At 41.6% G+C, this 17,095-nt stretch overlaps 1 protein-coding gene across 1 annotated transcript in view; it reads left to right on the forward strand.

Annotated features, from left to right (window-relative positions):
• Positions 1-9,225: 9,225 nt before the first annotated feature.
• Positions 9,226-17,095, forward strand: part of st8sia3 (ST8 alpha-N-acetyl-neuraminide alpha-2,8-sialyltransferase 3) — a 28,424-nt gene continuing 20,554 nt past the window's right edge. The window contains exon 1 of the mRNA XM_039780447.1: positions 9,226-10,113. Coding sequence (XP_039636381.1) covers positions 9,950-10,113 — 164 coding nt within the window. The 5' untranslated portion in view covers positions 9,226-9,949. The remainder of the gene's footprint in view (positions 10,114-17,095) is intronic.

Raw genomic sequence — 17,095 nt, forward strand, 5'->3', positions numbered from 1 at the left:
TTTGCACTTCAGGGCCACCATATAAAATAGAAATACTCAAGTAAACTACAATATAAATTTCCCAAATAACTTTCCACCACTGCTATAGTACATGCAACGGCAGCTGGCCCAGAGGTACTGCACAGTCTCAGCTGGTTTTACAAGATGAATATTGATGACCAACAATTTGTAGCATAACTCCAGATGAAAAAGAGGCAAACATATATATATAAAAATATTTATGAAACCGGTACAGCAGTGATGTTCTACCCTACTTTAAAGCTGTCTCCGTGCTCTGCCCCAAAAGTACTTTACAGGTGACTGCCCTATTTTAAATCAGCAGCTGCTTCCAAACCCTTATTCACTTTTTGAAAATGCAGTATAACTGTAGATACACATAAATAAGAAAGTTTAGGCAGGAAAAACACATTTAATCTAGCGCTTTGAAACATGTTAAGACAGTAGATGGGGAGGCTGTGGCTCAGAGGTCGCCTGCCAATCGGAAGGTTGGTGGTTCGATCCCTGGCCCTGCAGTCCCATGCCGAAGTGTCCTTGGGCAAGACACTGAACCCCGAGTTGCCCCCGATGCTGTGCATTGGAGTGTAAAGTGTTTATCTGATGAGCAGGTGGCACCTTGTACAGCAGCCTCGGCCACAGCTGTGAATGTGTGTGAATGGTGAATGGTTTCTGTACTATGTTAAAGCGCTTTCAGTAGTCGTTAAGACTAGAAAAGCGCTATATAATACAGTCCATTTACATTTACATAGATGAACAGTGTCATTTACACAAAGCCAGATGTATTGTTACTGGAAAACTATAGAACCATAATTTCTTCATATTGTACCCCATGCATACATTTCGAAAGTTATTTATTTAAAAATGACATATGTAAAAATGACATATATATATATATATAGTGCAGTGGTGCAATCCATTATAGTGAAGTAAAGTGAAGTGAGGTACAGTCAGTGATGGTACGCTTCCCCTTCATTGTCTATGTGAGCAGCTGTGCATTCTGGTAGCATTGCAGCAACTTTGCTCTCTTTTACAGTTTTTTTCAGTCGCTAACAAGCATTTGTCCAAACAGTTGTCACATTTTCAAAACTCGAAACACAATTAGCACAGCATCAGTCTTTTTTGGCCATACAATTCACATATTTCATGTCTTTGTCACACAATATGCAGTCAGTGAACACATTTCCACAACGCTTACATTTTCTTAGCAGACAAGCTATACCTCCCAACAAAATGATGGATTGTTTTTGTAGTATTTACGAATGTTAACACACAACATCCCACAATAGCAAAAACAATTATCCAAACCTTAGATACAGTATAAAAACATCTGCTTCTGCAATGATATTAGTTCAAAAACAATATATCTCAGCTGAAAAAACAAAACAAAAAAACAATTGAAAAATTGACACACAGCTGATTCATGTTGGGTAAAGTGGGCCAACCACAGCTGATTCCAGTCTGGCTTAGACTCAGTGGCAGGGGTTATTTCTTTCAATTACTATAAAAGAAGGACTTTGAGGAGTGATGTGTTTGGAAACAGAAACAGAAAAATACAAACACTGTACGAGGAAGAGGAAGAGCAAGGGGCCCAGGGAGAAGACCAGGCCCAGTGAGAGATGGAGGGAGAGGTGCAGAAGCAGTGAGAGATGGAGAAGGAGGTGCAGGTGCAGTGAGAGGAGCAGTGAGAGGAGCAGGGCTGGGGAGAAGAGCAGGCCCAAGGAGAGGGCAAGGTAGAGGTGTAAGAATGCGTGGTGGTGGCATTCCAAGGGCTGCAAGAACAGTAGTCAGTGATGGAATTCATGCCACTATCATTGACCATGTGATCAACCACGGTCTTTCACAGAGAGGCTGGTGAAAGAGTGCAACCCAAGTTGAGGCGGTCAACGGTTGCCTCCATTATACGCATCTTTCAACAAACCAACAGGTAAGTATTGCATTTTACATGGATTGTTTCTATTCTCACTTGACATGTCAATAAGGTCATACAGTAATGCATATGTTGAATTTCTTTTGTCCCTCTAAATAATGCAAAGTCTTCCACCCTCTGGGGGAAGAGGAAAGCTCCTCAATAATGATCAAAAGCTTGCCATTGTAAATGGTTGTTGCAAATAATGCAATAAAACTGAGTGAAATTCAAGCTTGAATTGTGGAGGACCATGAGATATTTAACAATATCGAAAGCATCAGCCTCACAACCATTACGCGGACATTGTCTAAACACAGAGTGCGGATGAAGCAGCTCTACACTCACTCACCTTTCCTCAACCCCATAGAGGAGTTCTTTTCTGCACGGAGGTGGAAGGTTTATGACCATCAGCCACATGACCAGATGTCCCTCCTTGAAGCCATGGATGCTGGATGCAGGGATATCACAGTTCATGATTGCCAAGGGTGGATCCGACATGCCCAGCGGTTTTATCCCAGGTACATCCCCTTGGATGATATCAGATGTGATGTTGATGAAAACATGTGGCCTAACCCTGAAGATCGCAGGGATTAGATACAGTAATTTTGTGCTTTTTTGTTCCCCCTTTTTTATCTGGGCTTTTTGCTGTTTTTTTGTTTTGTTTCATGGATATTTTGTTCACTGTAAGCATTACTGTAAAACGTTTTCTTTTCTATTACTGTATACTGTGTTTCTACTGTACTTCCTTTAGTAAACAGTAAGGAAAAAAAACTGATTTGCTTTTTACTGAAATGTGTTTGAATGTGAACATTATTGTACATGTGGACATACAGTTCCCAACCAAGAAATTTAGTGTAAAAGGTGGATTGCATGTTTTGCATGCAAATACCTGAAAGTCTATGCAGTTTTTATAATGTCAACAATAGCCAGTATTTTGAAACCTGGTGTACTTTGATTGACTGCATGTACCTTGTAAAGTGAAAACAAGTGTTATTCTTTGACAGAATAATTTCATTTTGAATTTCAAGTGTTTTGGTAAAGTCAGTGTGTGCAGAGAAACATGTGTTCTGTCTTGAAATTGAGAGTTAGTATAGATGTAACAAAATGTGTTTTTGAGAAGAAAAGTATCCATTTGGCCAATTGTGTTTTGTAGGTGTCAGTCTGTGTTAAGAGTTTAGAAAAAGTATCTGAAGTATGGGTAAGCGCTTGTTAGCGATTGATAAAAAACTGTAAACTGACCATTGTCGATCTATAATGAAGACAGATTCAGCAACTGCAGAACTTATTTCTTGCATAAAATGTTCAAAAACACTTTTCGGTGAACTATTTTCATAAAATAAGAGAAAAAATGATCAAACAAGCTGCTATTGTGGTCTGTTTTGAAATTCGGGAGCAGACAGCCCCACGTGCAGCATTTGTCAAATCAGGTGCCGCCATGGCGTTTGTAGGAGGGTGTAGTCTGTTTTCTTTGCCTCTGGTGATAGCAAGCCCACAAGGGTGCAATGCTGGGAAGCGGGACGATCCCTGCCATGAAAAAATGCCACAGTGGACACGAACCATAAGTGCAGTGAGTGGAAGTACAGTCCAGTAAAGTAAAGCAAAATAAAGTGAAGTGTTGTCAAGTAAAATGAAGTGCATGCAGTAAAGAGACGTGCAGTTCTGTACAGTGAAGTGCAATGCAGTGCTGTGATGTACAATAAAGTAAAGTTAAATAAAGTAAAGCTCTATGCAGAGAATTACAGTTAAGTACATTGCAGTGAAGTAAAGTAAAAGTAAAATAGAAGGAAAAACAAAAAGAAGTAAAGTGAACTAGAAATAAAGTAAGTTAAGTGAATGAAATAAAGTGTGTTTGTATGCACTTTGTATCCTCCTGAGAACCGAGGAAAATTTTGTTTTTCCTAATCATATTTTTTGTGATTCCATACCTGTTTAAGGTTAAAAAAAACATCTTACAATTACATTTTTTAAATTTTTATTTATTTACAGGATGTCCACTGTAGTGGACAACAGGATCATTTGATTACGAAAACAGACACATTTGGTAGATGTGGAGTCATTATTTACATGAAGATAGTCCTGATGTCCACTATAATTGACATTCATAAAATGGCAAATTTTTCAAAAGATACATAATGTAGTTGCTATCAGAACTCAATATATGATTCCTAACACCTTAATGAACAAGAAAATATATGATTATCATAGTAACAAAACCATAGACAAACAATATTTGACTCATCTCTTATCTTTCCATAAAATGTGCTTGTTCCTATGCTGTCCATTTTGGGTTGAAAGATAGAGGCGGTTCCCGGCCTCCCAGCCAATCAAATAACACATCACTGAAAAGCCCAGGATGTCCTCTGTACAGTACGGCAGGAATTAAGAGACTTGCACAAAAGATTCCAAGGAGAGAAATGAAACTCAAATGTCCACTACAGTGGACATAAGTCAATGGGCTGGGTCTCGTATGCAGTGAATTACAATGAAATGCAATAGAGTGCAGTAAAGTTAAATGAAGTAAACCAAAGTTAAGTATAATTTGCAAGTTCAAGCAACTTAATTTTTCCCAAAATGCCAGTTGAGTAATTCGGTGAAGTGAGTGACATGCAGTGGACTCAAGTGAAGGAAACTAAAGTGAACTGAAGTAAAGGAAGTACAGTATTGTGAAACAAAGTAAAGTCATCACTACCAGTGAAGGGTAGTCAGTAATAAACTCTCCTCGGTCTCCATGTTGGATCCATTATTTTAATGAAATGTTACCAAGCTGGCTTGGTTTAAACTCTCATGTACTGGTTTTAGTTTCTAGTGGAGTTCTCAGAGTTTCATACCATATCATGCCAAGCATGTCACGTTATACTTTCTACTGGCGCAATAGTAGCTGTCATGTATGAGGATAATCTTTCTGGACAACACGTTACTGTTTAGTTCTTTTTTGGTTTAATTTTCCAATGCTTTGAGCAGCTCAAATCAAATTCCATTCATCTCCACTGTACTGGGTGGAGAAAGAAATCTAAGTGGCAGGTATTTCAAACCCTCAGCAGATGACTATCTGCATTACTAGATTACATGCTATAACATGACAGTAGTGATAGGCAGAGTAGTGGTCCATATGTTAACATCACTTTCTGTGTGAGGCAGAGTGTAAAATAGTGACAGCCAGTGACTCTTCAGGGCTAAGGGGGATGAAGATGCATCATTACTTGGTCAGCTGTTCTCTGAAGAAAAAAGAAATCCCAACGACCTGTTTTATCTCCGCAAGCTGATACAGCAATATCTCCATTCTGGATCTCTCCTCATCTCCTCCCTCGCTTCTCTCTCTCCTCTCAGTATCATTTTACTCCTCGTCTATCTGTTACACTCACATCTCCCACCCTGACTTCTTTTCCTCCCCTTATCTCGTTTCCATAATTTAACTGATTCCCAAAGGCTCTTCTCTTACTTTCTTTTGTTTCACTTTTCTCTTGTCTGCTTTTTTTCTTGTTCTTCCATCTTCCCTAAAAAAACAGTTTCAGCAGTTTTATATATTAGTTATTATAAGTTATTGTTTACTTTTTGTGCGTAACCAAATAAGTTATTATTGTTGGCACTTACTGTTTCCTCTGGCCTCATGTCTCTGACAGCAGCACTGTATTATACCAATGATGTCAAATCTGTCGGCATTAAACCCCATCTGCTGCTCTTTGGCATGAAGTGCAATAAAATGAAGGGAAGCAAAGTGAATTGAGGTCTTTAACTATTTATTGTTATAGGCACTTCCTCATGCCTATTTCTCTGGCCTTCTTTTTTTCCCAGCTGTTAGGAGCTCCTACATTTTCTTTGTGCATTGCATTGTGCTACAAAAGTATACATTAACAACATATATATACACACACACAAGACTTTATTACGGACTCATGGTCCAATAAAATGACAGCACAACACACACAACACTTACATGTAATACATAAATAATCCTAGAGGCATAATACAATTTCATAATATAAAATATCAAAATATACAGTACAGGCCAAAAGTTTGGACACACCTTCTCATTCAATGCGTTTCCTTTTTATTTTCATGACTATTTACATTGTAGATTCTCACTGAAGGCATCAAAACTATGAATGAACACATATGGAATTATGTTTAACAAAAAAGTGTGAAATAACTGAAAACATGTCTTATATTTTAGATTCTTCAAAGTAGCCACCCTTTGCTTTTTTATTAATAAGGGAAATAATTCCACTAATTAACCCTGACAAAGCACACCTGTGAAGTGAAAACGATTTCAGGTGACTACCTCATGAAGCTCATTGAGAGAACACCAAGGGTTTGCAGCGCTATCAAAAAAAGCAAAGGGTGGCTACTTTGAGGAATCTAAAATATAAGACATGTTTTCAGTTATTTCACACTTTTTTGTTAAGTACATAATTCCATATGTGTTCATTCATAGTTTTGATGCCTTCAGTGAGAATCTACAATGTAAATAGTCATGAAAATAAAGAAACACATTGAATGAGGAGGTGTGTCCAAACTTTTGGCCTGTACTGTATTTAAATACATCATCTATACTCTTAAAACGAGGCTTTTGTGCTAGTGTCTCCATATCTGAGACTGACAACGTACACTACTGAATCAGATATCTAATATATAATCTCATTGTTAGATGCATGTAAGTCGGCGGATACATTCATACACAAGATTTCTTACTACAGCTTGAAGTGTATTTACTTGTGCAGACACAAACATGTCACAACCCAAGACATGTTTTAAAAAAATTAAAATTTGGTCTGCAAACTGGCTGTTTTGCGTAAACTTAATGTTGTCACTTTTCCAATGTGAACACAATACATAATCAGAACCTGCTTAAAATGAGTGTGTGGTCTGGATTAGGGACAGAGTTACTAACACTAGCAATTACTAAATCTAACCAGTTGAAATGTCTGCTGTCGAATGTCTCAAGCAAAGACGTACTATGATATTCACATTTTGCTCAACAACAAAATCACCACACATTCATCACACATCTACTGGCATTGATTTAGTTTTCTATTTTATTTTCTCGTCAATTGGAAAACACTGTGGAGAAAAACTGCAACACTGACGTCAAACCCCACCTCTCTGTGGTGCATGTGTGTGTGTATGTATGTGTGTGTTTGGTTCAATCAGGCCTTAAGACCAGTAGAAAGGTCACTTTTGAAATGCCAGCAGCAATGGCAGCCTGTCTTTCTGTCTGATGTTTTCATGTGTCTATAGAGCATCTTGCTGTCTGTCTGTTTGCTGTGTAAAATGATTGACAATCAATGACACTATAAATCATTTTATACCTTAAACCCAGATGTATAATATAGGGATATTGTTGTTATTAATTACAGAGCCATCCATCCATTGGATTACATAAAGAAGTGTATGTAACAAAACCAGTGTGATTATTTTTGATATGTCAGCAGCATGGCCTTAGGGATGGCAATGTCAGAATGTTAGTCGGTCCACCATATGGTCCCGACTAAAATAGCCCAACAACTATTGAATGGATTTCCATTCAATTTGGTACACATATTAATGTGATTTTATCACTCTATAACACCTTCTAACACTACTCCTTTGTTCCAAACTGACAAGAGTCACTATTTTGGGCACTAGAGGTCTTTGTCACATAGGTTGGTTTAGGTATTAGTGTTTCAACTAATTTAAACGTAGGACAGTCTTGAAACTAAGAGGGTGAACATAGCAAAACATTACACTTGCTAAACATCAGCATGCTCGCATTAGCACCGTGAGCATATTAGCATGCTAACATTAGCATTTAGCCCAAAGCACTGCTGACACTGTGCATACTGCACAGAGCTGCTTTAGCATGGCTGTAATCTTGTTGATATAGATCCTACAGCTTCCTAAAAATGAATCTTTCTACATCTGTGTAATATGTAGGGCTGTCAAAATAACTTTTCGTGTAACTTTTCCTCTGCTACTAATCCCGACAGAACAACACGGTAAAGTTCAGCCTGCGTGCACGGTTTTTCAGCCTGACATTGTTTAAATAGAGCAGCTAATATTGGTAGAGAAAGCAATAAGTTAGAAGACTGCTGAGCATGTCTGTTGGGCATGTGTGTGTGTGTGTGCGCGTGTGTGTGTGTATGTGCGTGTGTGAGGAGAGAAACTTGAGTGTAAATGACAGCAAAATGCAATACAGACTCTTCAACTGAGCTGAAACAGAGTTAAAAATTCTGGTCCAGGCCTTGTCCCACATTGCCAGACCTATCTCCACAGCGCTGTGGAGTCGGCTCAGGCTAGCCTACACCACACTTACATTCTGGGATAGGAAAAAAATAAATGTTCTAGATTGTTTGCATATCGCCTGCAGTGGCGCTATATAAGCTCCGGACACAGCAACAGTGGCTCTGCAAAATGGTCTCGGGGAAAAAAATTGTTTTGGTGAAACATTTGCACCCCACAAAAGAAAACGCCACATACAGTATTAATGAAGGTAACTATTCACCCAATACAGTAACGTGAGCTATTTAAATTAGCTGGATACATGGTTAAACCTCATTTCCTCTGACCAGTGTATCGCTGTGTGTACTTCGTCCACAGCAATTCCACCAATCGGTCCCAGAATGTCCCAGTTAGAGAGTAAATGGCTTAAACATATTCATTGTAAATCTTTACAATCATTTCCCAAAAGAACCAAGTGGGCCTGCCTTGTTCTTCAAAACTTGACATTTTCAGCGTGTAGCTTGCTAGCTCGGAGTTTGTTGTTGTTTCCCGTACCGAAGGAATTTTGAGAAAAGGCAACACACAGAGAGCAGAAAGTGAGGGGCAAAGCCTGATGTCAGCCGGAAGCCAGATGTCAGGCTTTATCCTGGAAATATACTTCCGTTGATCCAGACTAGTCCAGCATTGATTCACTCATCTACCAAAATCAATTGAATTTATTTTTTTTTAATCTTTGAAAATGCTTCTTACAAGAACTATTGATAGGCTTTATGTTCATTTAGAATAACTAATCCATAGCGAAATTAATTAGATAATTATTATTTTTTTTATTTGTTTGACAGCCCTATTAACAGGGAATCCCTTTGGGCTACATAGCTTAATTCATATTGTAGCCTACACCCGGCATTTTCATAACACTCGAAACATATTAAAACATTCACATATAAGAACATATTAAAATCGCATAGGCCGTATGTCAAATACATTTAATATATATGTTCACTTGAGCAGAAAACGTGGCCTTTATATTTGTATATTTTCACGTTTGTCAAGATGTTTGAGTTGAGACTGATTGCCCACTTATGCCCTGTACCCCCTCGCATCCTCTCTAGCTGCGTAGAGCTCCGCCTCAGATGCTGCTGCTGTTTATCTGATAACCGCCATACAAGAGCTGCGTCTCCTTAAAGCGACACACCGGTTTAATGAATTAGACTACCGGAGAGAGGAGGAGGAGGGACACGCCGAGGATGCAGATGAAGAGGGGGAAGAGCATCCGACGGTCGCCACCGTCATCTCCCTGCAGGACGCCGCGTGTCGCCGCTTCATTTCACCACCTTGAGGTTATGATGCCGGCTTTCATCTGACCCCTGCATGCCGGCAGAAAAACCTCCAAGACCCCCCCCTCCTCCCTCCTCTGTTCTCCATTCTGCGATGAACTGACTGTCAATGCGTCACACGTTCTTCCTGCGTCGTTTCTTCCGCGAACGCGTCGCAACCTTCTTGCCTCATATTTTGGCTATGCAATAGGCTGCAAAAACGCGGCCTCCCGCTCTTCACTCCACTCTGTAGCCTTCAGGTCCTCAGTTTCAAGCGTCAATAAATCCGAGGTTTGCGCGTCCTTGATCGCCTGTCCGGCCTTCTGCATTTTCTGCGTTCCTCTCCGCCGTCCATGCGTCGCCGCTGCCGCGCCACCGCATCTGGCCCTCATCCCCACATGGACTCTGAAATCTACGTGAAGCGCCCTCGCTTTGCCGCTGATGCGGTGCGCCTGGGGGCTGGCTGTCTCTTCGTCCTGGCCGGCCAGTGATCCTCTGGTCCGGGTGGGGGGGCTTGTGTCCGCAGAGAGGCAGGATGGTGCGGATCGCCAGCGCGCTGGGGCTCGTCATGTTCAGCGTGGCGCTGCTCATCCTGTCGCTCATCAGCTACGTGTCCATCAAGAAGGATTTTCTGCTCAGCACCCCCAGATACGGACCTAATGGAGGACCCAGGATGTCCATGTTCCACGCTGGGTTTCGGTGAGTCCAGGCCTGGCTGTAGAGCTGTTGACGTAGGCTATATGCTGACTGTTGGTTTGCATCAAATCAGCTGAGTGTTTGGATTTATTTTTAGTTATTTCAGGTGTATACATGCTGACAACGTAGAAAAACGGCTGAATGTTGATATGCTACAGTATGTACCTTCTAAAGTGCCAATTGTTGGTTGTCTTAAATCCTCATACTGTAAATGATTTATTGCTGTTTACTGTTTTTTTTGTTTTTTTTTAATAGTTTTCCAGTTGAACACCTCTCAGTTTGTGCTGGTAGGGTCTAGCAGTCTAATCATAAAAAATACATAAACATTGTCAACTCAAAAGGTGTAGCACTGTGAAGGCCTCTGTGCTGTCTGAGGCCTGACAGCTCACAGACTGCTCTGCTGTGCTTTCATGCAGCATTTGTCATTCTCTGTCGTTTGGGTAATCACTGTGAGATTAGGTTTTTAGTTTCTTAGACCATACTGTATTCAAATGTGCATTCTTGTCATTTATTCACTATAGGGCCAAACATATGTGGACACCCTTATTCACATAATTTAGGGTACTTTTGGTCGGGGGCTGTTTCATGGTTTAAACTAGGCCCCACAGTTCCAATTAAGGAAATAAAATGAAAGAACCAAGCAGGCAGGCCTTATTGCACAATGCAAATTTTCTACAAAAGTTGCCATATTCAGCCAGTTGCTTGCTAGCTCGAAGTTTGTTGCCGTTTCCCGAAGAGAACAGAGTTTGAGACAGCAACACACAGAGAGCAGAAGGTAAGGGACTTCTGTTGATCCAGACTACTGCTGCTACTACTACTACATGTAGGCTTAACTGTACTACAATCAATCCACTCCTACCATAGAGAGCCGAAGTCCCACCCTTCTACTTCCGGTCCATGGGACCTTAATTCGGAAAAAATATGAACGAGAGTCAATAGAGAGATAATAATTTTTTTTTTTGATCCCGTTTGAATTGAGCCATGGATTACAAATATGATGTTTGTCAATTTAAAACATTATTTTTCAACCGAAGAAAGTTTCAGTTTGTTGTTAAACCTTTGAAGTATAAGACTGTGAAAATACGTAATTAGAAAGACTACACACTTCATGGATGACGTCACGCTGAAGCTACGATGTCCGTGTGTATCGTACCGGGGATGTAACGTTACTCAAATGAGCACAGAGGATCTCACTTGTTCTTTTGCTTCTCTGCTGAAAACACTTCACTGGATACAACACAGCAGTTATAACGTTACATGTGTTGTTTAACAGAGCTAAGCTAACTAGCTAGCGAGCAAGCCGAGCATCAAGCTAGGTGAGGTAGATTGTGTGAGACGGGAGATGTAGTTCACTGAGCGGTTTCACACAAAACTAAGTGGTACTATGACAAACCTACGGCTAACTTAGACTTTCTTCGGTTGAAAAATTATCTTTTAAATTGACGAACATCATATTTGTAATCCATGGCTCAATTCAAACGGGATCAAAAAATAATTTGCCTCTCCCCGTTCACTACCGTTCATATTTTTCCGGAGTTAAGGTCCCATGTGGTCCACCAGAAGGGGCGGGACTTCGGCTCTCTATTGCTACTACTATTTCCCACTATGGCTACTTCTACCACTACTGTTACTCCTAGAATTCTTACTCCTACTACTACAGTGCAACTATTGCTATGGTTACTGCTATAAATGTTGGTATCACTTCTACTACTAGCAGCTATAGGCTACGTATATTTACATGTAGGCTGAATGTATTTAGCAACTGCCTGGATTCAGAGCCACTTACTTCTTTATGATTAAAAAGTCATCAGATAAGGTGAAAGTTGGTGGGAATCTAACAAGAAAAGAGTACACATCTGGTTTACATTTTCTAACAGACAGCATTTTAATACATTTTATAATAAATATAAAGTAGAATCACTTATTAGGCAGCCTACAGCCTATGTCTCATGTCAATGGCGGATGACACTGATTTGCTGATTTGTTTTTAAATGAGGAGACAGCTTTGCCCTAATGAACTGGTCTGAATGTAGTACATCTCAGTGTGTTTTCTCATTCAGTGTAAGAGTGTATCAGCCTGAAGGAAAACAGGGCATCTGTCACTTAATCCTACAGCTGTAAACTAGATCACCTCGTTCCCTCACAGCTCTTACAGTATGTCTCTTCTTAAGTCCATTTACTGCCATGTTTCCATTACTTTTATGCACAATATGAAGTGATGAAAAGATTAAAGGAATACAAATTTAAATTGGATAATTATTTTTTAAATAAATTATATTAACTGTAAGTGTGGCACTTTATGGTATGTAGATGGTCAGATTATCAGCCTGTGTGTGTGTGTGTGTGTGTGTGTGTGTATGTGTGCGTGCGTGCACATCTGGCTTTCCTGCATCTGATTCCTGTTCAAACAGGATGTCTGTAGACACCAGAAGGGCTCTCTGATACTTTTTGAATAGATGTCAGTAGGGCCGCTGCAGTACGGCTCCATGGAAAATCATTCTGTAAATCTTTGTTGTCTAACATGTTCGGTCAGTTCGGAGTGTGACGCTAAAATGGCCTCGTTCTGATGAAGGTTCTGGAGGCCAGTGAGCCGTCCTTGGATCTGATTTACAGCATGAGAGCCACATTAATTTTCCACTCGGCTGTAATCATTTTCCTCCTCGGTCGCCGTCACCATGGGCCAAGGTTAAACTCAGAGTGAGTTACATGTGAAGGACGGCAGCTTTTCGAAGACAAAACACTAGTGGACAAATCTATACTATATAAGTTTCCTGCTGTGTTGTTGTGGACTGAGAGTGTATGATCAGGAACATGGTGACATTTTAGTTTTTGCTGTCTGTCTTTGAAAAACAATTGGCCAGAATACAATGAAAAAGAGTATATTTCAAATTCTCTTGGTGAACCTCGACCTGTCCTCTATCACCACCATCAGACCCAAATTTATACTGGTCTCTAATGGTCGAATTTCCACGAAATTTACTGAACACTTTGAATCCAGGTTTGGGTAAGCTTACATGAACATATCTCGGTTTTGGGCAGGCGCAAAGCAGTGTTCCGAGTATGTTATCATTAAATGACAGAAACGGGGCGCCCTGGTAGCACAACTGGTTGAGCGTGCGGCACGGGTTTGAGTCTGTCCCAAGGCCCTTTGCTGCATGTCATCTCACTCCTCTCTCCTCCCTTTCCTTTCTTCAGCTGTCCTATGAAATAAAGGACAAAAAGGCCAAAATAACAATAATTTACAGAAACATTGCATGCAACATATTCCTTCTCTTCCCCTCTCTCTGTCACTCTCTCATTCTCATCCTCACACTCGCACACACACAGATACACACACACTCGCAGCTTTATCATCATTAGAGTGTCAAGGCTTCACCTACGAGTTTTTCCCCTATGTGTTTTCTGTAGCTTTTGTTTACACAGCTGCCGTCAGAAAGAAGAGGCTACCACTGACGATATGACCAACTTAATCATAGAGGAGAGAGAGCTCATGTCTTTAATGGTTACTTGTTTTGCTGCTATTCAGCAATGAAGAACATCGGAGCAATTCATCTGTTTATTCAGCCTTAATCAACAATGTTTCATTTACGGGATTGCTCCAGTGCCGCCGGAGGTTCCACCAAATGTCCCTCAGCTTCTGCTTTCTAAACTTTGGTCGATTCGGGAAACATCCTCCGAGGTAGAACCGACAATCAAATTATATTTATCTTTTTTTTTTTTGAGTAAAATTCTCATCACACTCGACAGCCATTTTAATTCCAGAGCTCGCCTCCCTACATGCACGTTCCACCAAAACAAGTTCCTTCCTAAGGCTATTTTGCAGAGGCACCATACATGATTGTGATTGGTTTAAAGAAATGCCAATAAACCAGAGCACATTTTTCTCTTATCCCAGAATGTTGTGTGGACTCGCCACAGGACTAATACACCTAGATCTCCCCACTACTGTGATCGGGGGAGAAAGAGAGCACTCTGGACAGCTCCCTAGCTGTAGCTGCTCCCAGCAGCAGGATCAGCACCTTGGAGAGCGTGGCGGCGCTCAGTCCTAGTCTCTGGCCTTGTCTCAGCCCTGCGATTGTGCTATAATAATAATAATAATAATAACTTATTTATATAGCGCCTTTCATGAAACCCAAGGACACTTTACAGAATTACAGTGGCTATACTAAGGGAGGTTGTAGGCTGTGGTAAACAAGTGGTGTTTCAGATTTTTTTTTTTTTATGTCTAGGGATGTAGCATTTCAAATATCTGCGGAGAGGGTGTTCCAGAGGGATGGGGCTGCAACACTGAAGGCTCTGTCTCCAAAGGTACAGAGTCTGATATGGGGAATGAAGAGCAGGCCAGCGTCTGAGGACCGCAGGTTTTCGGGGTGGGGTGTATGGATGGAGAAGGTGAAGAGGTACAGTGGGGCCAGGGCATGGAGGGATTTGTAGGTGAGAAGGAGGATTTTATATTTGATGCAGGACATAATTGGGAGCCAGTGATGGTAGATGAGGGTTGGGGTGATGTGCTGCCAGGTCTTGGTGTGGGTGAGGACCCTGGCGGCAGAGTTTTGGACTTCCGGACTTTGGATTTCCAGAGCCTGTCTAGGGTTTTGCTGGGGACCTCAGACAGAACTCCATTGCAGTAGTCCAAATGGGAGGTAATGAATGCATGTATGAGGGTTTCTGCCACGGAGTCAGAGAGTGATGGTGGGATTCTGTTGTTAAGATGAAAAAAGGCGGATTTGGTGATAGATTTGATGTGACTATGGAAAGAGAGGGTGGAGTCTAGGATTACACCAAGGTTGCAGACCTCAGAGGATGGGCAGATGACGCACCCGTCAACATCCAGGATAAGATCTCCAACCTTCTGGAGCAGTGCCTTGGGGGCCACAACCAAGAGCTCTGTTTTATTGCTGTTCAGTTTGAGTAGGTTGGTTGACATCCAGGCTTTGATGCCATGCAGACAGTTGACCATGGACAGGGGGGGAAGCTGAGTGGATGGTTTGGTCCTGATATAGAGCTGTGTATCATCGGCGTAGGAGTGGAAACTGAGACCATGTCGCCGTATAATTTGACCAAGGGGGAGCATGTAGATGGTGAAGAGGACGGGTCCTTGAGGCACGCCTTGGTTGACCGGAGCTGGGTCGGCGCGGGAGTTGCTATTGGTGACAAATTGCTTCCTGTGTGAGAGGTAAGACTGAAACAAGGAGAGAGCTGTGCCAGTGATACCAAAGTAATGGTATAGGCGGTTGAGGAAAATGGTATGCTCCATATATGTATGTATGCTGATGTGTCCAGAATCAGCAGTGGTGAGTAGATAATTTGTGATTTTGATGAGGGTGGTCTCTGTACTATGATCAGGTCTGAATCCTGACTGAAGGGGTTCATAGAGCTCATGGTTGGACATACTGTATGCTGATGGACTTGAGCGGCAACTGCTTTTCCAGGATTTTACTTAGGAATAGAAGGTTGGAGATCGGCCGGTAGTTGTTTGCATCCTCCGGATCTGAACCTGGTTTCCTGAGGATAGGGGTGACTGAGGCAGTTTTGAAGTAGGTGAGAGCTACACCAGATTCCAAGGAGCAGTTGATGACATCAACCATGATGGGACACAGGACAGGCAGCTATGCTTTGACCAGGGCTGAAGGCATTGGATCCAGGGAGCAGGTGGAAGCCTTTGCTTTTGTGGCCGGAGTCATCGGAGTGCGTAGCTGGTGGGTAGCTCACCTGGTGGAGCGTATACGCCCCATGTACAGAGGCTCGGTCCTCGCTGATGCGGCTGCGGGTTTGGATCTTAGAAAAAAGAAAAGAAACCCTGATCACTAGTGATCATTACTCACAGGTGTGGTTTGGGCGTAACGTGCAATAAACCAATCAGAGCGTTATCTCACATTCCCTTTAAAAGCAGGCACGCTTGTTCCATGGCGGATTGCTATTATAATGGAGGATTTGCTAGGCTTAATACATCCATGGGCGCACGCCAGGGGTGGTTCACAGCCGAGGAGACCGACGTTTGCTGCTGATTTTTCTTTTTGACAAAATGTAAATAAAGAAATATACTTTCCGATCGATGTTTTGGGCTTACTCTCCCTGAATCACGAGGTTATGAATGCATGGTGATATTTTTGCAATGTAGTCCAACATTAGACCGGGATTACCTCACTATAGACGATGCAGCTGTTCTGTCTCTTCTCTCCCGTGCTGCTGCTGGGGCATTTGGGTTAAGTGGCATCGGCACATGCAGTTCAACATCACATCTCCTTAAGTCCTCTAATATTTGCTCATTTATGTCATCAACACATCCATGATTCATGGAAATGTTGTGTAAAACAAGGTCATATTTGTCCTTGTATTTATGTATGGTTTGTAAAAATGGGAACTGCTGGGTCCGTGAGATGAGAGAAGCAAAGTGTATGCGCGGTGTGCACACTATACATTATGGCCAAGCATGCGCCCTTAAAATAGCATCTGAATAACGCGCCACTGACTTTAGACCAGGTTTTTCCTGGTCAGTGGCGGAATTGTTTTCTGAAAGTGCAAAATAGCACCAGGGAACATTTGTGCCGGAACATGCCTCCTCTTTTTGCTGAACCGCCCCCGGGAGCACAAGTTCATTCCCTAATTTACCGACGTGAGTCTTTGGAGGGAAAAGTCCGCTGTACGTCGGGTGCAAAATAGGAATGATACATGCGTCGGTGTACAAAGGCAATTGCGCTAGGTGCAAGATAGGGCCCTAAGAGTCTACAGCAACACTAGTAGCTAGGTGAGGCTGCACTTAGGCACAGTGGTGCATTGTCATAAATGCTAACGCCAGCATGATAACATGCAAACATAAGTAGAGAATGAAAAACAACTCCGCCACTATAAAACATTATGAAATTTGGTTCTGGTAATTTACTTTCACATTTTATTGTGAATGGATTCACTTTTTCCAGTGCGACCAAAAATGTCTTGTACAGTTCTGTGCCCGTTTGGGGAAATATTTTCGACAGCACTTTGC

This window comes from Perca fluviatilis, chromosome 17, assembly GCF_010015445.1.
Source record: "Perca fluviatilis chromosome 17, GENO_Pfluv_1.0, whole genome shotgun sequence".
NCBI lineage: Eukaryota > Metazoa > Chordata > Actinopteri > Perciformes > Percidae > Perca > Perca fluviatilis.